Genomic DNA, 24,498 nt, shown 5'->3' with positions numbered 1-24,498 from the left:
ACCGCCAGAGCACCCCACCGCCAGAGCACCCCCACCGCCAGAGCACCCCACCGCCCCGCCCCACCGCCAGAGCACCCCACCGCCAGAGCACCCCACCGCCAGAGCACCCCACCGCCCCGCCCCACCGCCAGAGCACCCCCACCGCCAGAGCACCCCCACCGCCAGAGCACCCCACCGCCAGAGCACCCCCACCGCCAGAGCACCCCACCGCCCCGCCCCACCGCCAGAGCACCCCACTGCCAGAGCACCCCACCACCCCGCCCCACCGCCAGAGCACCCCACCGCCAGAGCACTCCACCACCCCGCCCCAGAAAAAGCCAAGAAAAGCCCAACTCCTCTAGCCAAAATACCAGGAGAAGAACGGCCTAACATCAGAAAACACCTGGGTAATGCTCATTCTACTCCAGCCAGGCGCCAAAGGAAAAATCACCATCCCCCTCCCGCCCTGGTCTCACAGAGCCCAGTGGGAACAGGCTCTCCCAGCCCGCTCCTCAGGAAGGAAACTGTGCACACTGGTCTAATTAACATCCAGAGAACACGCCACCCAACAGCAGAATATTTTTTCCAAGCACCAAAGAAACACTGACTAAGACAAACCACATCCTAGATCATAAAACCTCAAGAAACAGAAGCGGACTGAAATCATATAGTATTTCTCTGAGCATAATGGAATCACACTAGAAATCAGTAACACAAAGATAATAGCAAAATCTTGGCAGGGCACGGTGGCTCACACCTGTAATCCCAGCCCTCTGGAAGGCCGAGGTGGGAGGATCGTTTGAGGTCAGGAGTTCAAGACCAGCCTGGGCAACACAGTGAAACCTCATCTCTACCAAAAAATACAAGTTAGCCAGACATGGTGGCATATGCCCATAATCCCAGCTACTCGGGAGGCAGAGGTAAGAGAATCACTTGAACCCAGGAGGTGGAGGTTGCACGGAGCTGAGATCATACCGCTGCACTCAGGAAAGGAGTAAACATAATGAAGGAGTAAATGTAATCACCATCGGGTGCAGGCCACAAACAGCAAGCTTGTTTCTTAGCATTTATTTTTAGTAGAGACGGGGTTTCACCGTGTTAGCCAGGATGGTCTCGATCTCCTGACCTCGTGGCTTGCAGTCTGTATTTTGTTTTGTTCAACCTCTTAACAAGGTTTTCAAAAAGCAAAAATTTCTACTTTTTATGAAGTTTATTAATTTTTTCTTTTATGAATTGTGCTTTTGGTGTCAAGTCTAAAAGCTCTTTACTTATCCCTAGATATCCCAAAGATTTTCTACTATTTTTCCTGAAAGTTTTATATTATGTTTTACATTTAAGTCTGTGATTTGTTTATTTGAAGGCTTTGCTGTTTTCTACAGTAAGAATTAAGGGCTATAAATTTCTCTCTCAACACTTCTTTAAGGCTGTGCCTCACATATTTTGATATGCTATATTTTCATTTTCATTCAGTCCTATGTATTTTTTCTTTTCAGATTTCTTTTATCTACACATCATTGAGAAGCATATTGCTGAATTTCCAGTAGTTTAGAGATTTTACTTTTTTTTCTCCTTTTGAGAGAGGGTGTTACTCTGTTACCCAGGCTGGAGTGCAGTGCCACGATCACGGCTCACTGCAGCCTCTGCTTCAAGCAATTCTCGTGCTTCAGCCTCCTGAATGGATGGGGCTACAGGCGCACGGAACCTTGCCCAGCTAAGTTTTTGTGTTTTTAGTAGAGATGGGGTTTGCCATGTTGGCCAGGCTGGTCTTGAACTCCTGACCTCAAGTGATCCATCCACCTTGGCTTCCCAAAGTGCCGGTATTACAGGTGTGAGCCACTGCGGCCGGCCCGTGATTCCACCTATTTAACATTCTTGAAATGACAAAACTATAGAGATAAGAAACCGATGAGTGGTAGATTAGGGAAGGGGTTTGGTTATAAAAGAGCAGCACAAGGGACCCTTGTGACGGAACTGGTCTGTATCCTGACCGTGATGTTGGTCACGTGAATCTACACATGCGACAAAACTGCACAGACTAAAGACAGACACACATACACACACACAAATAAGTACAAATTAAACTGGAGAGATGGGGAGATTTCAGTGTATTCAGGAAGATCAGTGGATTTTATCCATGCCAATTTCCAGGTTATGATACTGACCACAGTTATACAAGATGTTTTTACTCAGGGAGAAAATGAGTGAAGGGGATAAGAGACCTCTTTGTATTTGTATTATCTCTTACAAATGCAAGCAAATCTACATTTTCCTGAAATGCATATAACCTGAAACTAATCATGAAGGAACATAAGACATCGGATAAACTCAAATAGAAAATAATTGATCTGTACTTTTCAGAAACGTCAATGTCATAAAACCAAGTAAGAAGAGACAACTGAATGCAAAATCCAATGAGCTCCAATCAATCCAGGATTTTCTCTGCTATAAAGGTCATTATTGAGCCAGTTTTACAAAACCCAAGAAAGGTCTATCAATCAGATAATGTATTATATCAATGCTAATTTACTGATTTTGACAACCACACTATGGTTATGTAAGAGAATGTTTTTAAAAATATACAACAAAGTATTTAAGGGTAACATGGCATCATATCTCAAACTTACTCTCAAATAGTTTTGTTAAGGTATATATACAAAGGCTGAGGATGGTGTTTACACCCATAATCCCAACACTTAGGGAGGCCAAGGTGGGAGGATCGTTTGAGCCCGAGTTTGAGACCAGCCTGGGCAACACTGCAAGACCTGGTCTGTGCAAAAAATTAAAAAGTTAGCCAGGCATGGTGATGCATACCGTCAGTCCTAGCTACTCAGAAGGTTGAGGCTGGAGGATCGCTTGAGCCCAGGAGTTGGGGCTGCAGTGAGCCATGACTGCCACCACACTCCCGCCTGAGCGACAGGGCAAGGCCCTGTCTCTTAAAAAAAATTTTTTTTAATTAAAAAAGTATAGATACCTAGAAAAGGAAATATAGTAAAACATTAACAGCTGTAGAATCTGAGTGAGGGGAATACCTAACACTTATCTTGCACATTTTTGTTAAGTCTAAAATTACAAATATAAAAATTATCAAAATAAAAAAAATTAAAAGTGCACAGGCAGAGCCTGGCACATAAAGCTTCAATAAACTACAGTGTTTGGGTATTTTATATCTACTTTCAGATGAAGAAAGAAGTTGAGATGCTAAATAAACTGTCCGTCAGGGATGAGGGATCATGGGAAACCGGCGGCACAGAAGGGGAGTGAGCTGAGACTGGTTCTGTGCCAAAGTCTGTGCTGCTTCCACTAGAAAGAGGAAGGATAAAAATCCCAGTGTCCCTGTCCCCACAGGGATTTGAATGTACTGTGTTAGGAGAAGATAGCGTTATACAAAAATTGGCTTCAAACCACTCTCCAAGCAAGTCACTTCTTAGTTTTCCACATGCAAAGTCTAGGCTAGGGACCTAACAGCCCGAACCTGGCTCCTAGGGTGGGTATTCTGTCCACAGCACATCAAACAAACTTAAGTTACCAACTGAGAGCCACCGTCTCCAGGCCCTCATACCAGGGAAGCACACTGCTTTTCCTAGGTTTATTCACTCAACCCAAATTCCCTGAGCACCTCAGACGTGCTGTCAACGGAACTTCTAGGATGACTATCCAGAGAAATGTGTTCTGTTGGTCCTCCCCACCTCACCCGTACCAACCATGTCTGAGCTTAGATGACAGAGGTTTTTCACTGATTTCGTTTTCTAAATAGATAATACTTTCCCAGTTCAAAATTCACATGGGAAAGAATTTCACACAGGAAGGGGTAATGTGAAGTCTCCCTAACCCCCCTCCTAGTTCCCATTTCCAGAAACATCCAAAGTTACTAGTTTAAAAATGCAACTATGTGATATTTCTCCAAATTAATAGAATTATCTAGATAATACTATGATATCAAGCTATCTACCTGAACAGACTATTCTAGGTGATCACAACAAATGTAGTATCCTTTAGGTTATTTTAAATATCCCTTAAATACTTGTGTAGACATTTTCAACATATTAAAATGACTGAGTAAGGTAACAACATTTTTTAAAAGAAAAAACATATTAGTAAGATGCATGGACACGACAGATGTCTGTGAACTCTGGCTGGTAAGAACCAATCACTGTTGAGTACTGAGCTCACCTGGTTCCTGTCGCGTGCATTTGTGTACCTGATCTTCTGAATGAAGTAGAATATGAGCCATGCTGAAGAAATAATCATCAAAACAATAAAGGATATTGACACGAAGACTAGAGAGCCACGGCTGAAGTTCTTCGGTGGCATTCGAGTTCCAACAGCTATTGTCATTTGTACAGAGATGTTTTTCTCCAGATAACTCAAAATATCCTTACCCCTCAATTCTGTTATCATGACAGCAATAATATCTCCAGTGCCTGTAATATAAAATAAATATATAACTCAAGTGACATTTAAAATTTATAGAAACATCAAATATATAAACACACTACTTAGGTAACTACCGTAATATCTGGTAATGGAAAGGGCATGGGAACTCCACTTCTCAACTGAAATGAAGCTGCAGCTGGGTATGCTGGCACCAAGTGGGAACATGTAATTTGTTGTGTGGTACTTAAGACTTAAACAGACATAAGGCATAGAACGATTGCAGTGTTAAGAACCATATTAACTTGTCTGACAACTACATTTAAAAAAGAGTATTAAACCAACCAAATGTGACAACAGACAGCAATATAACATTATACAGCAACAGAAGTGTATCAACATCATGGTAGATTTACACTGTAAAATCTTTTCTAATTTAAAATGATCTTCAGAAAGTCTTAATTCCTTAAGAAATGGAGTAAAGTGCTGTTTTTATAGCATAAATTGGTACTTCTTGCACTAATCTAGGAACATTCATGGAGCACCCACTGTCTGTAGAACTAGCGCAAGGAACAAAAACAAGTACAGGATACCACGCTTTCTAATCTCACCGAGACACAGGACACACAGCTGGTAACAGAGCTACAAAGTGCCAAATGGTGGTACCTTTTATTAGTGACATCTGAAACTAACTTGGGTCTTATGTCCGGACTTGAGTGGAGCGAGGCTCCTTGCTAGTTTACCCCAGAACTCTTCTGGAAATCAAATGTTCCAGAGACAGGTCCAGGCTTCAACATTCTGGACTAGTTTGGCATCAAAATACCTCCAGCCTCTAACAGTTGTCCAGAAGTCTGCCCACAGTCACAGGCTATGTAAGTTAATTACGACGATGGTCTTAAGTTGCTTTATAGTTACCTAGACCTTTCCCCTATATAATTTCCAGAAGTAGTAACATTAGAGGAATTGAACATCTATTCCTATGGACAGCAGGAAACTGCTATCCCTTTCCTCCTCCACAAGGGAAATAACTTCCCAGTGTCTTTTAAGAAAACAGAGAAACTTCTATCAATCTATCAGCAATTGTCCTTTCACAAGCTGAAGCTGCTGGTGGCAACATATAACTTCTACATTTGCCTTCTCCAGAGAGACTCTAAGAGGGACTAGGGGTCAGCAGAAGGGAAATAAATATTTTATTTTGGGAAAGATAAAATTATAACCACTTATTTGAATCTGAATAAGGTTTGTACATACAAATGTAAACCAACAAAACAAACAAGCAAAAGTCCCCAAAACTTGTCCTTTTCAATGCTTCTTCAATGAATAACACATTGAAATATTTTGGTTTTACATGTTTCATTTACCATATTTAGCTAAAAGAACCACTGTGTTACATGCAGTCACAGAAGACTACATGCAACTGAAAAAGAAATTCAACAAGGCTGGGTGCAGTGGCTCATGCCTGTAATCCCAGCACTTTGGGAGGCTGGGGCAGGTGGATTGCTTGAGCTCAGGAGTCCAAGACCAGCCTGGGCAACATGGCGAAACCCCGTCTCTCACAAAAACAGGAAAATTAGCCAGGCATGGTGGCACATGTCTGTGTTACCAGATACTCAGGAGTACTCCTCATACTCCACCCCTAAAGCCTGAGGTGGGAGGATCACTGGAGTCCAGGAAGTTGAGGCTGCAGTGAGCTGAGATCACATCACTGCATGCCAACCTGGGTGACAGAGTGAGACCCTCAAAAAAAAAGAAGAGAAATGTAACAGTAAAAGGAGTTTTACAGAAAATGTAACCCAATGGAACATACACCTTTTTACTACCTTACTCAAAATTCTTACAGCCACTTTATTAGAAGAGCAGTTTATCAGAATACTGATTAAAAATCCACAAAAAAACTATAAAATTAAAGCAAGCAATAAACATCTAATTAACATCTAATTACCTTCCTGAAATAAGAGTTTTCATCAGTAAGTTAGAGACAATCATAAAATAATGCTAAGCCACTTTAAATTTCCCTTTAGAAATCTCTTTTAAAATGTTGTTCAACAGGCCATGATCTGTGGTATAAGATACCAGGTATGGCTATAAAGTAACTGAGACGGATCCCACAAACAACATATGACAATCAGTCTCATTGCTTTATAATCACACCAGGTACAAATGGTTTTAGAAATCAGTTGAGGCTCCCTCTTGAAGACTCAAGCTGGAAAAGGAGTAGGGAAAGCTGAACAGGTAGCCAAGGAAACCAATCCATGTAATTCTATTCAAAGAACACTAAATAAGAACACCAACTAATTTCAACAGGGAAGCTGTTTGGGAAAAGAAGTGTGTAATTATTTCAACCATCCATTCAACAATATTTATTGAACACATACTATGATAAGGCTCCTTTCACCTCTTAAAGAGAGTAGAGAATTACCTGCTCTTGATGCAAAAATCCACGTGCCTTCAGGAGCAAAGGGGAACCTTTCGGACTAGGGAGAGAAGCTGCTCGCAGTGGCGTCCTTACAACAGCACAGACAAGAGCCGGGCAGAGGAGCCCGACCCTGCCGACCAGGCAGGAGGACAGCAGAGAGGCCAGCAGAACGAAAGTCCACCACCGACACTTGCAAAGGACTGGAGTGTTAGCCATTTTAGGTCTTAAATCTCTTACAGAATCTGGTGAAAGTTATATAGGAGTCCCCTCCTAGGAGAAAGGGCCTTCTCCCCAAATTCCACCCCTAAAGCCTGATAGGGTTCAAAGACCCTGACCTAAAGCTGCCTCAGACACTTGACTTTTAAAGATCTGAGGAGCTCTGGCCCAGCTTCAGGAGGGATACACACGCCGAAGGATATGTAGGCATCAGAATAAAGGCCCAGTCAGAGCAGGCAGTGACTGATAAGAGTTAAGAATAATTAGATCGTAGTGTTGTGGCCCACACCTGTAATCCCAGCACCTTGGGAGGCTGAGGCGGGCGGATCACGAGGTCAGGAGATCGAGACCATCCTGGCTAACATGGTGAAACCCCATCTCTACTAAAAACACAAAAAATTAGCCGGGCGCCGTGTAGTCCCAGCTACTCTGGAGGCTGAGGCAGGAGAATGGTGTGAACCCGGGAGGCGGAGCTTGCAGTGAGCTGAGATCGCACCACTGCACTCCAGCCTGGGTGACAGAGCGAGATTCCATCTTAAAAAAAATAAAAAATAAAAATAGGCCAGGCGCGGTGGCTCAAGCCTATAATCCCAGCACTTTGGGAGGCCGAGGCGGGCGGATCATGAGGTCAGGAGATCGAGACCATCCTGGCTAACACAGTGAAACCCCGTCTCTACTAAAAAAGACAAAAAAATTAGCCCGGCGTGGTGGCGGGCGCCTGTAGTCGCAGCTACTCGGGAGAATGAGGCAGAAGAATGGCATGAACCCCGGAGGCAGAGCTTGCAGTGAGCCGAGATCGCACCACTGCACTCCAGCCTGGGCAACAGAGCGAGATTCCGTCTCAAAAAATAAATAAATAAAAATAATAAAAATAATTAGACTGCAACACTGTAAGTATCAAAGCATATCTGGGACATGCCCCACTACTCCCATGTCCCAAGCCCTGGGCAAACACTGCTGAGCGCGGTGGCTCATGCCTGTAATCCCAGCACTTTGGGAGGCCCAGGCAGGCGGATCACAAGGTCAGGAGATCAAGACCATCCTGGCTAACACGGTGAAACCCCATCTCTACTAAAAATAGAAAAAAATTAGCTGGGAGTGGTGGTGGTGCCTGTGGTCCCAGCTATTCAGGAGGCTGAGGCAGGAGAATGGCGTGAACCTGGGAGGCGGAGCTTGCAGTGAGCCGAGATCACGCCACTGCAGTCCAGCCTGGGCGACAGAGTGAGACTCCGTTTTAAAAAAAAAAAAAAAAAAAAATCTTTGACGGTCCAGAAGGACTGCTGCTGAGGGAAGAGTTAGGTGTATTCAGGGTCAAGCTGGGCATGGGGCAGAGCCCTGGCTGCCTGTGTCTCCGTGGGTCCTGCTGGCTCCTACTCCCAGGAGTTCTCATCTCACTCCACTGACTTAATGAAAGTCCTTCTCAAACATTTATCCACAATACCTTCAGTGCTTCATACCCAGTCCTCATTTTTCTCTTCACTGATCCCTTAAAGAACTCAAGGGGGAAAAACAGACACATTCTACATTCTTTTATGAAATGAATATAGCAATAATTCTGACAGATGGAGGTTATATCAATTATAGATTTCCTGCTAGACTTGTCAGTTTTCCTAAAATATAGATTTGCCCTGTCACTCTGCTTTGAAAAGCCTTTGATGTATCCCTTCTGTCAAACAAATAAAGTCCAAACTCTTTCACTGGACACTCAAGCATTGGGGAGCCAAACGGCCCTGAGGGTAAGTGAGACACGGGACAGTGAACCCTCTCTGACCCAGTGAAACTGTTGGGCAAAGTGACTGGAATAGTGGTTCATGCAGTCTAGGCAGGACGGAGAGGTGAAGCCAGGAGGGAAACTGGGAGAAAACTAAGAAAGGGTCCGGGAACTGGAAGCTTCAATAAAACTGAATGACAGTTTTACTGAAGACAGGGGGAGAAAGGGAAGAGGCACTGGTCAGGGTACAGGACACAGAAGTTTGCAACTCGAGCTGTAACAATCCTGGGAGATGATGAGGCCCAGGGAGCAGCTATGGGACCAGGCTCCTGGAGAAGTAGAATGGCTGAAGGGTCTGTGGAAGGAATCTCTGGTTAGGTGTTCACTTTCCAGGTGGATTCTGAAGCTGCCCAGGATGGTGGCAGGACCTCTGATGAACAGGGAGCAGTGACAGGAGGGGAAGAACATGACTATGGAGAGGAGGAACACGGTCTGCTGCACAAAACTGAAACTGAAGTCTCCCCATGTGGAAGTGACCGGTTTGGATGTGCTGTACATCACCACCACAGTACCCCTCAGCGCCCACAGATGCACAGCAATGACCAACTTGTAATTTTGCTAATGCTTGAACCTGAGCCTCCTGCCATGCGGCTGTTGGGAAGCCGAATGTGTAAGCTACTGAGTGGTAGTCACTCACTGATAATTCCTGAGGACACTGGGCTACAGTCTGTTGCCAAAAGCCAAGGGTCTTTTATTCTTTCTTCCTTGAGCAGGAAGTTCTTCAATCACATACAAGTAGGGCCAAGGGGCCACTGTACAGCACCCGGATGTCAGCTTTTCTTCTTATGCTATCTCTTGACTGTATGTCAAGAGAAACAAAAGGGGGCAAGAGCAAGGCCCTGCCCAGAACAGAAAGCTTTCTTCCTTCACACAGAGGCAGAATGCGGGTGGGCACTGAAGACAAGCCACCAATCGGTGGAGAGCCACAGACTCTCAGTTAAGAGTTCCCAGGGGCTGCCAACTTTCAACACAGTACAGGAACTCCTATAAATTACTGATCCCTCTCAGCTGAGCGGTTCTATCCGCAGGTCACCTGGATTTAAGTGTTAGACAAGTCTTCTTTCCTTAAAATCTAAATTTCTTTTTTTGAGATGGAGTCTCAGTCTGTGGCCAGGCTGGAGTGCAGTGGCGCAATCTCAACTCACTGCAATCTCTGCCTCCCAGGTTCAAGCGATTCTCCTGCCTCAGCCTCCCGAGTAGCTGGGATGACAGGTGCACACCACCACACCCGGCTAATTTTTTTGTATTTTTAGTAGAGACGGGGTTTCACCACGTTGGCCAGGATGGTCTCGATCACCTGACAGGATGGTCTTGATCACCTGACCTTGTGATCCGCCCACCTCAGCCTCCCAAAGTGCGGGGCTTACAGGTGTGAGCCGCCGCACACAGCCAAAATCTAAATTTCTAAATGTCTGTTTGTGGCTCTTGGTTCTCTCCTCTGGAAAAACACCACTGAATAAAACCTGTTTTTCATTTATTGATGTATAAAATACCATCAACCACAAGGTACATCATTATGTATCATGAAGAAAAAAATCTGTCAAGAAATTCTAAGATGTCATCGGATATAAGAAACATTCCCACTTTAAGTTGCACATCCTGGAATCAATGAGAATTCTTCTTTGACATAACAATTCTTAAAATGTTCAAAGACAGCCTCCCCGGGACCCCACTTCAGTCTTTTTCCATACTAATTCTAGAGTCCCAAATCATTCATTTAAAAAAAAAAACAAAATCTTTTTTTAAATAATCTACAACTTACAGAAAAATTGGAAATATCATATAAAAACTCTTTCTAAAAAACCCAGAACCATTCAAGAGTAAGTTGCTAGCATGACGCCTCATCACTCCCGAATATTTGGCATTTTCCTACAAACAAATTTATAAACAGAATACAACCCCCAAATAAGGAGCTTAACACAGATGTGTCACTACCATCTAATCCCAAAGTCCATCCAAGCTTCTGCGACTTTCCCAATAAGGTCCTTCACAGCAGCTCAGATCAGAGTCATACGCTGCACTCAGTCGTCACGTCACAGCCATGTCCGTCTGTCTGCAACTGTCCCTCAGTCTTTCTTGGTGTTTGTGACCTTAGCACTTTTGAAGACTACCCATGGCCCAGTTGATCTGTAGAAGGTATTTCCCTGTGCTAGATTCAGGCCAGGTGCTGCTGGCAGTAACGACACAGAGGTGAGGCAGTGCTCTTCACAGCGCACACCGCCGGGCGGCCCACCGTGCTCTTCGCGGTGTGCACCGCCAGGCGGCCCACAGCTTTTTTTATCTGCCATTACTGATAAAGTCCAGTTTGATAATTCGGTAAAGGTGATTCCTCCAGGCATCTGCACCGTGAAGTTCCTCTTTTTCCCTTTGTAATTAGTATGTATTCTGTGGGGAGGTGCTTTGAGGCTAGGTAAATATTCCATCCTCATGAAACCTTCAGTTTACTTTTACTTTTTAGATCAGTATAGATTCATGGTTCCTATTTCATTCAATCGGTTAAAACAGCTACTAACATTATTCATTATGACGCTGACATTCTAAATTATGCTTCATAAGACCCTGTGCACAGAGATTTCCTATCCTATTCTTTTCTGGACACTGGTTTTCCAGTGTCTTCACTTATGTAAATGTTAACTACAAATACAATACTTTCAGTATCAAGAGTAGCATGACACTAACATCTCCCTACATCTGATTGTGTCCACAGGGATACAGCGTAAGATTTCAATAGAATTTTTTGAAGCCACGGCATACATCGGCATACACGGAGTTCACATGACTGAAGGTTCCCAAGCATTCTCCTTCTCCACTTGAACTGTCACTTAAGCCACATCTCCACAAACCTTTGCTATACTCGTTTTAACCCATGTGCAGGTTTACTTAATGAATACTTCCTCTTATCTATGTTTCAAGATTTCACCTCCCCAGTTTTGTGCCCCTTTCAAGTAAGATGCTTACATTTATGCTTTCTTACAAGTTTTTGATAAAAGAATTTTAAATGAGTGGGAAAAGAAATGATAAGTACAGAGTTAGGCATTCTAACCAAGGGAGATTTAGGTTGGGAGGAAAGTGGGCTACAGAAGCTTTCACACCAGGCACTAGAACTCTAAAAGGCCTCCAAATCTGTTATTTACATTAAAGAATTTATAAATCTGAGAATTCACTGAACTGAATAATTAAGTAAATAGATGTAGGATGGCAAGAGCCAGGTTTTTCATTTAGGAGTGGGAGTTCAGTGATAAGAAAGGAGAGAGAGCTACAATGATCCATGTGGCAATGTATTAAAGTTGGAGACCTAAGTATGAACTCATTGTTAGCTTAACATCAACACAGATGATTACAGATAGAAATATTTATAGAGGCTGGGCGCGGTGGCTCACGCCTGTAATCCCAGCACTTTGGGAGGCCGAGACGGGCGGATCACCAGGTCAGGAGATCGAGACCATCCTGGCTAACACGGCGGAACCCCGTCTCTACTAAAAATACAAAAATTAGCCAGGCATGGTGGCAGGCGCCTATAGTCCCAGCTACATGGGAGGCTGAGGCAGGAGAATGGCGTGAACCCGGGAGGCGGAGCTTGCAGTGAGTGGAGATCGCGCCATTGCACTCCAGCCTGGGCGACAGAGTGAGACTCTGTCTCAAAAAAAAAAAAAAAGAAATATTTATAGATATGTATATATGCAGGAGTTAGGATACATGCATGTATTTCCTTGTTCTGTCAGCTGAGAAGGCCCAGAAGCAACAGGCATCTCGGCAGTAACATCACATCTAATGCCTGGATCTTGGTTTTTAATACTACTCTGCCAATAAACAGAACCAGGGTTCCTTGGAAAAATGGCTGATTCTAGGACTGATGTGTCATTACTGATTAAGTTCAATAATGTTCAAGGGGCAGAAAATATATGCAAAAGGAGCCTGGCACATCTTAGAGCACCAGAAAGTAAGAAAGTGCTCAAAAACTAAACCAAACCAAAACAAAAAAACAAAAAACCAACACCCACAACAATGGAGGCATGTCAAAGGACACAGGAGCCAACACGAAGAATCCCCAGTGGCCAAAGATGGGATAATTTGAGTAACAAAGTTATACTGTATTACAATCCAAAGTATAAAATAAATTCTCATGGGTCCATACTGATACAAATAAATGACTGAACAAATTAATAAATGGAGCAGAGGCAAATCACCCATGCACAAAAATTCCAAATAATTCTGTAGATGCTCCACCCTAAGGGAGATGGAGCATAAATCCCCACTTTCCAAGTGTGGGCTGTACTCAGTGATGTCAGAAGTTATTGTACGGAAGGGGAAAACAGGAGTTAACTTCACAGTGGAGAAGCTGACAGACACTACCTCAGCCAGGTGACCGAAGTCAGCATCACCAGTGGTACCTCACACTGACAGCACGTAAACTCGATACGACAGGATGCATGCTAATGGTACTTTATAAATCCCTGTAGTCTTCCTCCCAAAACCCCATATCCCTAGCCTAATTATAAGAAAATTATCCAACATGTCCCAGTTGAAGGACGTTCTACAACATGCTGGAACAGCAGTCCTCAAAGCTGTTGAGGTCATCAAAAACAAGCAAAGTCTGAAAAAGTATCACACCAAGAGGAAACTAATGGATCATGATGACTAAATGTAATGTGGTGTCCTGGGTGGGATCCTAGAACAGAAAAAAAACTAGGTGAAAACTAAGGAAATACGAATAAAGTAATAGACTTTGATTAATAATTATGTATCAACATTAGTTCACTGTGGTACAACAAATCAACATCTCACATGGTACCTAACAGAGGAAACTGGGTGCGGGGTTTGCGGGCATTCTTTGTACTATCCTCACAATTTTTCCATAAATGTAAAACTGTTCTAAAAAGTAAAGTATTTTTTTTTAAAGACTCATTATATAAAAGCGAACAATTTCTCATCAGAAAAAACGTAAGCCAGAAAACAACAAAACAACGCCTTTAAAGTGCTGAAAGGAAAATTCTGTCACACAAAAATTTCTACCTGTCTTTGAAAAATGATGGCAAAAAAAGACACTTTCAGATAAATAAATGTTGAGAGAATTCATCATCGGGAGATCTGTGCTGCATGAAATGATTTTAAAAAAGGGAAATGACACCAAATGGAAACTTGGAAATTCAGAAAGAAATAAAGAACAGCAGAACTGTTAGTATGTAGGCAAATATAAAAGCCTACCATTTTTTCATGAGTTTGGCCATTCCCACTCCCTTCACCAATGAGGGGCCCCTTTTCCTTCTTCCTCTAAATGCTCCTCAAACGTAAGTATCTGACAGTGGGTCTCATCTGACAGTGGGTCTCATCTGACAGTAGGTCTCAACAGGGGCAGTAAAGCTCTCCTGGGGGTGTCTGGAAACCCTGTGGGAGGGGACTCTATGCTGTCACAGTCCTGTGTCACAGGCACAGGGGACTCTATGCCACAGCTGGTGGCACTGTGACTCTATGCTGTCACAGTGAGAAAAGAGAAAAGAACACTTGCCTTGTCCTCCACTTCCATTCTGAATCGAGAAGCACTGTAAGCATCACTGCAGGGGTAAGAGATCCCCACCCAGACCTCTAACATCCACAACCTAAGGCTGCATGATTCTGCTTAGCAGCTGTGCCAGTGAGACCAACTCTTGAGATCCTAACTCCAAGGTCAGGTCCATCACCATATGAACTGCTATCGGTTAAGAATGTCTTCCATCCTGGAACCAGGAAACTGATTTCTAAAACAGTATTTCAAACCCATGTAGATCCTTTATATGGTTTTACCTGCCTCCTCTTCTACTGCCAGTGAGAAAAGAGAAGCACAGAAAAGATAAAGTAAATCAAGTGACGACTTCAAACAACCCACCTGGGACACAGAGCCTGCAAGGAAGGCTAGTGGACAGTCTCATGTATCTGCTGGTGGAGGCACTCTCCAGTTCTACTTCAGATGTAAAGAAAAAAGGAAAATTAAGAGCTTATGGAAGTTTTAAAATGGAACCATTGCATTTATTTTTTTTAAAGGCTATTTTTATTTTTTAAAAGCTACTGCTTAAGTGTTTCAGTTTTAGATTTTGATAATTATGAATTTTTTAAAAAAATGTATGAACCAGATGGAAGATACAGTAGAAGTATGTGCAAACTCAGGCAAAAATATAAATGCAATTTAAACCCTGACTTCCTGCCATAGCAGTACACTTCAACTTCAAGCTCCATCTTTTCTAAGGTAGTTAAATCCACATTCGATTAGAAGCTAAAAAACTTTAAATGGCAAAACAATGGTATACTTATATTCCTCATTTCCTCGATAGGCATTTAGAATAAAGAACACAGATTTACATTAAGTGGCCCAAATTACTGATATTTAAAGGTATTCTACAGTGTGTTGGTGGTTTCTTTTTACTCGTTTTCATAAAGCATTTTTTGTATTCACAGTGAATCTTCTGTATTTTACAAAGTGTGACATTTTTCTATTCAATGCTAGATAATATAGAACTAAGTAAGTTTTTAAGAGAATATGATGGAAAAAAGGTGAAGAGCCATTCAACTAATTTTGTTCAACCATCCAAAAAAAATACCCAGTAAGAAGCATCTGATATTGCTGATTGATAAAAAGATTAAAAAACAACATTATTATTTGGTTACACGTTTATCTAAATTACCTCATCTTCCTTTCAACAATAGAAAGAATGTCCACAAAATTCTTACAGACATACAGATAAAATTACAGCTATTTCAATCAGACAGTGATTTAACACAACTTAAGATGACTAAACAGTAACAGTAAAGTCTGTATAAATCTTTAAAAACCAGGAAAACAGATCCACAATTTTCAGACAAGTATGCATTACTGTAAACTATCCAAGAACCCATAACTTCCCCTTCACACTACCACAGATCCGCTACCTACATGACAAAGAACTCACTCTGCTAACCAGAGGTAACAAGTGAAACCACATACTGAGTAGCCTTTCCTGTCAATGACGTCATGGACAGGGCACTGGCACAGATGTCCTTCAGTCACCAGGTGAAGGGCATGTTTTAGAATAAACAGGACCAAGCTCTTGCTTGACAAGGCAAGAAAACAAAATGCTTACACTTACATTGGTACATACAGTATATATGGAATACTTATATTCCAATGTGGAATTTTAAAATTAGGTATAAAACATAGCCTTAAATGAAAAGAAAGCTTAACAACCAAACTAAATATCTTAATAAAATCATTTCAGTGCAACCCATATTTATTTTGTTCAGGGCATTTTGCTGACCACTGCAGAGAACCAAAAGACATGACACAAACTTTAACTTCATGAAACTCTGGGCTTTTCCTTACTGCCAGTCAAGTATGCAAAGAATGACAACATGAAAGGAAAAGGACAATACCGTTATGGAGGTACAGAGAGGGCTCTGAGGACTGCAGGAGCCTTGGACTACAAACTCAGTAAGAGCAGTGATCTGGGTGTCTCTCCTTTTGACTTTCACCAGTTCTTACTAGTTCATATTGAAATGCACAGCACAGAGAGCTGCCAAACCTACTGCTTCTGCCCTACAATGAAGGGAGGGGCAAAACGGGCACACGGTGAAAGCATGGGTCTCTGGGTCCATCCCTTGAGACTGTCTGGGGGGGGTGGGGGATCCCGGAATCAGTGTCTTTCCAATTACCGTATGTGATTCTGACACAAGGGTTCTTCAATTTCTGTAGACAGCACCATCCTACAGGGCGAGAAGGGTTATCTGTGGAGGGAGGAGCCTGGAAAGCAAGGAGTTGCCACTGTATAATGACTTTCTCTGAGTATAAGCAGAAACAGAAAGGCAGAGAGCTATAGCATACAAAAGTCAGAAGAGGATCATAATTCCGGAGATTTATCATGAATGCCTGGCTGAAAAGACGAGACCCAGAGAAGCTTCTGATGGAGTGTGTGCTCTCTGTGCTACTTAACGTGAACTTCTCACCCCATTCTCAGGACAGGCTTTCAGCTAGTGCAGCTCGCCGGACTGAAATGGGACCTTTCCACAACCACTGTCTCTCCCACCCCGAGCACGGGCTCCATTAAGAACCCTATCAGCCAGGACGCACGCCTTCCTGCTCCACTCTTCCTCTCCACACTTCACCTGTGGGAACTGCGCCTTGTAGGGCTTCTGTTGCCACCACTGGCTCCCTCCACACTCCCACCCAATGCTTCCTGCTGGTTTTCCAGGTCCCAATTAGACCGCAGAGAAGAAGCTAAGAACCCTGCTAGCTGCTTGAGACAGCTGCCATTCTTCAGCAGGGCTCTGGCTGCCCGGTTCTGTGGCTGCTGCACATGCACGTGTGAGACGGCACACCCTAGTGCCGCGTTGGAAAGCACAGCTTAGGCTGCATCGATGCCACGTCTCCCTTCTTTCAAATCCTCCGGTTACTGACAGTCCTTGCTTTAGGCACACTTCTGCTTGGAACTGAACGTACTATTACCCTGTCTACCATGTTGAGCCGTGCTGTCTCGTTCCTGTACTTAAAATTACTTTTGTTTTGCTTTTCCCCACCTCAGAACCTTCACTCCCGAGGGGCCTGTGCCTAGAATACTCTTCTCCACTCTTCAACTCCTATTCAGATGCCGTTTCCTCAAGGCATTCCTCTCTGACCCCTTGGACCTAAGTCACTTCCCACAGTCATGACTTCATACTCAGTGTTTATCTTCTCTGCTTGATTGTAACTCCATGGAAAGAGGTACCATGTGTGTCCTGTTTATGTTTGGAGCTCTAACAAGAGTTCAAACAACAATCAGCATATAAAATCCAAATCTCTTTACCTGCAGTTACCTAACTTTCTACCTTTCCTTCAGACTCCCTCTACTCCAACCAGAGTCCTGATTCATGTGGTTCCCCTACTGAGGGTATTTTCTCTTTCTGGTCAAATCTTAAGTAGTCCTAATTATTTAGGGCCTAGCACAATGAATGCCTCCTATATGAAGTCTTCCAGACCTGAGTCAGAACCCCTTTCATAATACTACTATGCTGATCCCGCCATGTAGGTATGCCAAGCTAAGCACTGAGTGGCTCCCCAATTATTTCATGCATGTGTGTCTCCCTAAGGGAAGAAGTATTCCTAGCAGACACTCGCTTGTACATCCTTCTAAAAATCTCTACAATGTCCATCACAGGATGCCTGGTATATAGCAGGTATAAATCTATACCTGTCGATTAACTATTTTTTGTACTAGATATATTTTAAACAATTGAAAGTTATACGGAAAAAACACCAGGAGAATGAAGGAAAAGTATACTTAGAAATGTTTTTAAAACTGCCAATCTCAAAATGAAAGAAATAATTGATTTCATAATTTTATAAAAGCTACTGCTTATTCCAGGCATAAGAAAAATTGTACAACTGTTACACATTAAACAAGTTTGTTAGCTCAATAAATTTTGCAATCGCCCTCTTTTAGGTAGATGAGGATGCTAGTTTAAGGACTCAGTTACCCGAACTCACAAGGCTGATAATCAACTTGGTCTAAGATTTAAATCCCAATCTTGTGACTGTTTGATATTTATGCCAAATTCTTTTCTCTATTTTAGAGGTACTATATCATCCAACTAAAACTGATTTTTTCTTCTATAACTAAAAATGATTATGTCATAAAAAATTAAAATCTGTGATAAATTATTAAATATGATATTGGAAGATGAACAACCAGAAGAAACTGAGACAGCTATGGAAACAGATAGTGATCTATACATTGGATGAAATATTTCAATAATGTTTTTCTAAGGTGATGAATATGTAACAGACAGCATCTCCACTGAGAGCAGAATGAAACCAAGAATTTATTCTGTCTAGAAAACAGGAGACAATGGGCAACAGCCTAGAAATTCAAAGGGAAAACAGAAAGGGCTCAAAGAAAAAGGACAAAAGCTCTAACCAAGAACCAAGAATCCTTTCACACTCTAAGATGAGTTAGTTTGCAGATAATTCACAAATTCCCAAACAAAATGGCACTTTTACGAATCTTAAAAATAAAAGCAATATTATATTGCAGATTTTTTTTAAACAAAAGGATTTACTTCCATTGCTTTTGTGAATAATACATCCATGTTTTCCATTTAAATGATTGTGTAACTTTTTGGATTAAACAAGACTCATTAAACTGGAGTAGCTTGGCTTACATTTCTAACTCTAAAATACATAATGTATATGTTTATGGCACGTCTTCACAGTTAATCTTTCAATCTTATACTCAGCATGTTTCTACTAATTATAAAGCAAAGCAAATGTCGTTACTTTTACATTTTGTTTGTCCACTTTTTTTTTTTTTTTTTTTTTTTTAAATAGAGAGGGGATTTCACTATGTTGCCCAAGCTGGTCTTGAACTCCTGGTCTCAAGTGATCTTCCCACCCTGGCCTCCTAAAGTGCTAGGATTACAGGTATGAGATGCTGCACCTAGCCTCTCGTCTTTTTTTTTTTTTTTTTTCTTTTTTGAGACAGGCTTTGCTCTCTTGCCCAGACTGGAGAGCAGTGGTATGGTCTTGGCTCACTGCAGCCTCCGCCTCCCAGGTTCTCAAGCAATCCTCCCACCTCAGCCTCCAATGTAGCTGGGACTACAGGTGAACACTAGCACACTTGGTTCATTTTTGTATTTTTAGTAGAGACAGGGTTTTATAATGTCTAGAACAGGTTGATCTAGAACTCCTGGACACAAGCTATACCCGCTTAAGCCTCCTAAAGTGCTGAGATTACAGGTGTGAGCCACCATGCCTGGCCACTATCCACCGCCTTTTTTTTTTTTTTTTTTTTTTTTTTTTTTTTTTTGACAAGGTCTTGTTTTGTTGCCCAGGTTAGAGTGCAGCAGCACAATCTCAGCTCACAGAAACTTCCGCCTCCTGGGTTCAAGGATTCTCCTGCCTCAGCCTCCCAAGTAGCTGGGACTATAGGCATGTACCACCATGCCCAGCTAATTTTTGTATTTTTGGTAGAGATGGGGTTTCATCATGTTGACGAGGCTGGTCCTGAACTCCTGACCTCAAGTGATCCGCCTGCCTCCGCCTCCTGAAGTATGGGGATTACAGGCGTGAGCCACCATGCCCAGCCACTGTCCACTTTTTAATACCATTCTATCATTATCTAGTCTTTTAATTTCTATCTTGAATACTTAAAATATGAATAAAAGTAACAAAAGATCACCTCATGAATACTTGCTTTGTCCCTCCAAGTCAGAATACTTGAGGACATGCAACTGAAACCTGTTTCAGTTTAAGATCTTATACGTGTGTTGCTTTTGAACTTTAGTTTGCATTATACTTTTAAAAACTAGCTTTAATGAGGTATAATTTACACCCTACAAGACTCATCTTTCTAAGTGTGCAATGAGTAAAATGATAGGGATGTGCAACCATCACCACATCCAGTGTTGGGTCATTTCCATCACCGCCCAGGAAATTCACTCCCGCCCTTTTTAAAAATACACGTTCCCTTTTTGGTGTTTTACTTTCGTTTTTAAAGATGGGGGTTTTGCTGTAGTTGCCCACCGAACTCGTGGGGTCAAGGGAGCCTCTTGCCTCAGTCTCCGACGTAGCTGGGATTACTGATGCCTGCCAACATGCCAGCTCTCTCATGCTCACTGCAATTAATCTTCATGCTCACCTCTACCCTACACAGCCACTAATGTGATTTCTGTCTCTGAATGTTTGACTTTCTTAGACATTTCATATACATGGAATCATACAATAGTAGCGTTTTGTGTCTGGCTTCTTTCATTTAGCTAATGCTTTTGAGCTTTATCCATGTGTCAGGAGTTAATTCCAATTACAGCTGAGAACATCACCAGCGTGAACTGTGCAGATCCACTTACGGGCAAATTGTCTTCCTTCTTGGCCATCCCTGAAATAACAAGACCACCATCCTCTTCCTCCTATCCCCCAAGCCTACTCAATGGGAAGAAGATAAGGATGAAAACCACTATGGGGATGTGACCAACTTCCACTTAATAAGGAGTAAACATATTTTCTCTTCCTTAGGATTTCCTTAAAAACGTTTTCTTAAATAACAGCACATAACATATGTAACAAACAAAAGATGTGTTAATCGCCTATGTTATCAGTGAGGCTTCCGGTCAACAGCAGGCTATTAGTAATTAAATTTGGGGTTGGGCATGGTGGCGCACGCCTGTACTCCTAGCACTTTGGGAGGCCGAGGCAGGTGGATCACCTGAGGTCAGGGGTTTGACATCAGCCTGGCCAATATGGCAAAACCCCATCTCTACTGAAAATACAAAAATTAGCTGGGCATGGTGGCACGGGCCCGTAATCCCAGCTACTCGGGAAGCTGGGGCAGGAGAATCGCTTGAACCCAGGAGATAGAGGTTGCAGTGAGCCAAGGTTGCGCCATGGCACACCAGCCTGGGCGACAGAGTTGAGGCTCCATTTCCAAAAAAAAGGTAAATTTTGCGGGAGGCAGAAGTTACACGCAGCTCTTTGACTGTGTGTGGGTAGGTGTCCCTCCCTAACCTTCTCATTGATCAAGGGCCAACTGCAGTTGCTGAACCATATTCAATTTTATGGACATATAACTTGTTTGTTTATTCACCAGTTGATGAACACCTGCGTTGCCTCTACTTTTCTGGCCATAATAAGCAATGCTGCTACGAGCATTTGTGTGTAAGTCTCTGCGTGGACTAAGTCTCTGCGTGGACACGTCATTGTCTTCATTCCTCTCGGGTATCTGGGAGCAGGCTGCTGGGTCATTTGGTATTTTTATGTTTAACTTTTAAATAAATTGCCAAACTATTTTCCAAACTGGTTGTACCATTTCACATTTCTGCTTGCAACACATAAGGATTCTAGCTTATCCACATCCTCCACAAAACTTGGTACTGTATGACTTTTTAATGATAATTATTCTAGAGGATGTGAAACAGTATTGTTTCGGTTGCACTGTTGTTTTGACTGCATTTGTCTAATGATCAATACAACGTCTAATTATTAAACCCTTTGCCCACTGTAAAACTAGGTTGTTTATCTTATTGATTTATAAGAGTTCTTTATATAGTCTGGATGCAAGTCCTATATCAGATGTATGATTCAAAAATATTTTGTTTGTGGCTTATCTTTTCATTGTTTTAATGGTTTCTTTTGAATGACAAAGGTTTCAAATTTTGATAAAATCTAATTTTTTATACACAGTGTTTTTGGAGTCATAGGCAAGAACTTCTTGTTCAAAATCACAGACTACCTTCTAAAAGTTTACAGTTTTACCTCTTACATTTTGTCTAATATCCAAGTGAAGTCATTTTTATGTAGTCCAAATCCCTCCCTCCCTCCCTTGCTCCCTCCCTTCCTTCCTCCCTTCCTTCCTTGAAACGATCTTGCTCTGTGGCCCAGATTATAGTGCAGTGGTGTGATCCTGGCTCACTGCAGCCTCAACCTCCTGGGCTCAAGCGATTTTCCCACTTTAGCCTCCCAAAGTGCTGTCATTATAGGCACAAGCCACCAGGCCTGGCTTCTTTTTTTAAATTTGCACGTGGATAACAATTGTTTCAGCACTAGTGCTTCAACGACTGTTCTTCCCTCACTGAATGATCGTGGCACTTTGGTTGAAAATGAACTGACCATAAATATATTTATTTCTAGATTCTCAATTGGGATCCATTGATCTATATGCGTATCCTTCTACCACTGCCACAGTGCCTTGGTTACTAAAGTTGTGGAACGGAGTAGTGTAAGTCCTCTAATGCTGTTCTTTTTCCAAAATGCTTTGGCTATTCTAGGCACTTTGCATTTCCACATAATTTTAGGATCAGCTTACCAATTTCTACAAAACACATGCTATGATTTGCATAGGTACGTACCACAAGGAATTTATATATCAATTTTAAGATAACTGCCACCTTGACAACATTGAACAATGGAATCAAAGGATAGGAAAGGTCTCTCCATTTATCCAGATTTCTTTTCTTTTCTTTTTTTTTTTTTTGAGACAGGGTCTTGCTCTGTTGCCCAGGCGAGAGTGCAGTGGCATCATCTGGGCTCACCACAACCTTTGCCTTCTGGGCTCAAATGATCCTCCCACCTCAGCCTCCCAAGTAGCTGGGACCACAGGTGCATACCACTATTTATTTTTTATTTTTTTGTAGAGACAGGGTCCCCCTATGTTGCCCAGGCTGGTTTTAAACTCCTGGGCTCAAGAAATCCTCCCGCCTTGGCCTCCCAAAGTGTTGGGATTACAGGTATGTGCTACCACAGTTGGCTGAGATTTTCTTGAATCTCTCTCAGTAATGTTTGTAGGTTCAATGTGCAATTCTTATATTTCTTTTTAACAAGTTTTTGTTCTCAGGCTATCGAGAATGAACTCTTCCTAATTTCACTTTTGGAATGTTCATAGCTAGCATATACAAATACAGTGGCTTTTGGGCAGACCCAGTGGCTCACACCTGTAATCCCAACACTTTGGAAAGCTGAGGTGGGCAGGTCACTTGAGGTCAGGAGTTCGAGAGCAGCCCAGCCAACATGGTGAAACCATGGTGGTGCGCGCCTATAATCCCAGCTACTTAGGAGGCTGAGGCAGGAGAATCACTTTCACTTGAACCCAGGAGGCAGAAGCTGCCGTGAGCCAAGATTGCGCCACTGCACTCCAGCCTGGGCGACAGAGTGAGACTCTGCCTTCAAAAAAAAAAAGAGAGAGACAGAAATACAATTGGTTTTTGTATAATGACTTTGTATTCTACATTCTTTCTAGACTTGTTTATTAGATCTAGTGGCTTTTTAATAAATTCTATCTGATTTTCTACATACATAACCTGTGAATAATGAATTTTATTTCTGCCTTTCCAAACTGGATGCCTTTTAGTTTTTTCTTCCCTGTTTACAATGGCCAAAACCACAAGAAAAATGCTGAGTAAGTATAATGTCGAAATCAAGGAATGAGAGTGGACATCCTTGGCTTGTTCCTGATTTTAGGGAGAAAGCAGTTAGTCATTCACCATCAAATATGCTGTTAACTGTGACTTTTTCATGGACGCCCTTTATCAGGCTGAGGATGTTTCCTAATGTGTTGAAAGCTTTTATTTTTTTAAATCATGATAGGTACTGAGATTTTGTCAAATGCTTTTTCTGCACCTACTGAAAATGGTTAGTTGGCTTTTTCATTTATTCTATTGATTTTTCAGATGTAAAAAAACAAAACAAAACTATATATCCCACTTCTGGGGTAATGAATCTAATCCATTTTATATGTTACTAGATTCTATTTGTTAATAACTTTAAAAGAATTTTTGTGCCTACATTCATAAGGGATATTGGCATATAGTTTTCATGGATATCTTTGTTTGGCTTTGATACGAAGGTAAAAACCGGCTCCACAGAGTAAGTTGAGAAATGTTCTCTATTTTCTGAAAGTTTGTGATGGATTAGAATTATTTTTTCTTTAAATATTTGACAGACTAAACCAGTGAATTTCACGGGAAGAGATTTAATCCCCAATTTCTTTTTTTTTTTTTTTTTGAGACCAGGCTGGAGTGCAGTGGTGCGATCTCAGCTCACTGCAAGCTCCGCCTCCTGGATTTACGCCATTCTCCTCCCTCAGCCTACCAAGTGGCTGGGACTACAGGTGCCTGCCACCTCGCTTGGCTAATTTTTTGTATTTTTAGTAGAGATGGGGTTTCACCATGTTAGCCAGGATGGTCTCGATCTCCCAACCTCGTGATCCACCCACCTCGGCTTCCCACAGTGCTGGGATTCCAGGCGTGAGCCGCCGTGCCCGGTCAAGATTTCTTACCT

General features: G+C 42.3%; 2 protein-coding genes across 10 annotated transcripts in view; both read right to left on the bottom strand.

The window, feature by feature from the left end:
* The window catches only part of TBC1D9B (TBC1 domain family member 9B), a 322,522-nt gene that overhangs the window by 142,797 nt on the left and 155,227 nt on the right, over window positions 1-24,498 (bottom strand). The window lies entirely within an intron of this gene.
* The window catches only part of RNF130 (ring finger protein 130), a 157,848-nt gene that overhangs the window by 95,669 nt on the left and 37,681 nt on the right, over window positions 1-24,498 (bottom strand). For 5 of the 9 annotated variants that reach the window (XM_050794232.1, XM_050794233.1, XM_050794226.1 and 2 more), the window contains exons 3-4: window positions 14,617-14,691; window positions 4,150-4,400 (exon numbers count right to left, since the gene is read on the bottom strand). In XM_050794232.1, the coding sequence (XP_050650189.1) occupies window positions 4,150-4,400; window positions 14,617-14,691 (326 nt within the window). The remainder of the gene's footprint in view (window positions 1-4,149; window positions 4,401-14,616; window positions 14,692-24,498) is intronic. The other 4 variants (XM_050794229.1, XM_050794231.1, XM_050794228.1 and 1 more) reach the window with 2 other exon arrangements.

The sequence above is a fragment of the Macaca thibetana genome, chromosome 6 (assembly GCF_024542745.1).
Source record: "Macaca thibetana thibetana isolate TM-01 chromosome 6, ASM2454274v1, whole genome shotgun sequence".
NCBI lineage: Eukaryota > Metazoa > Chordata > Mammalia > Primates > Cercopithecidae > Macaca > Macaca thibetana.
Note: the sequence above shows the minus strand (reverse complement) of the source record. Positions and strands in the feature narration are given on the sequence as shown.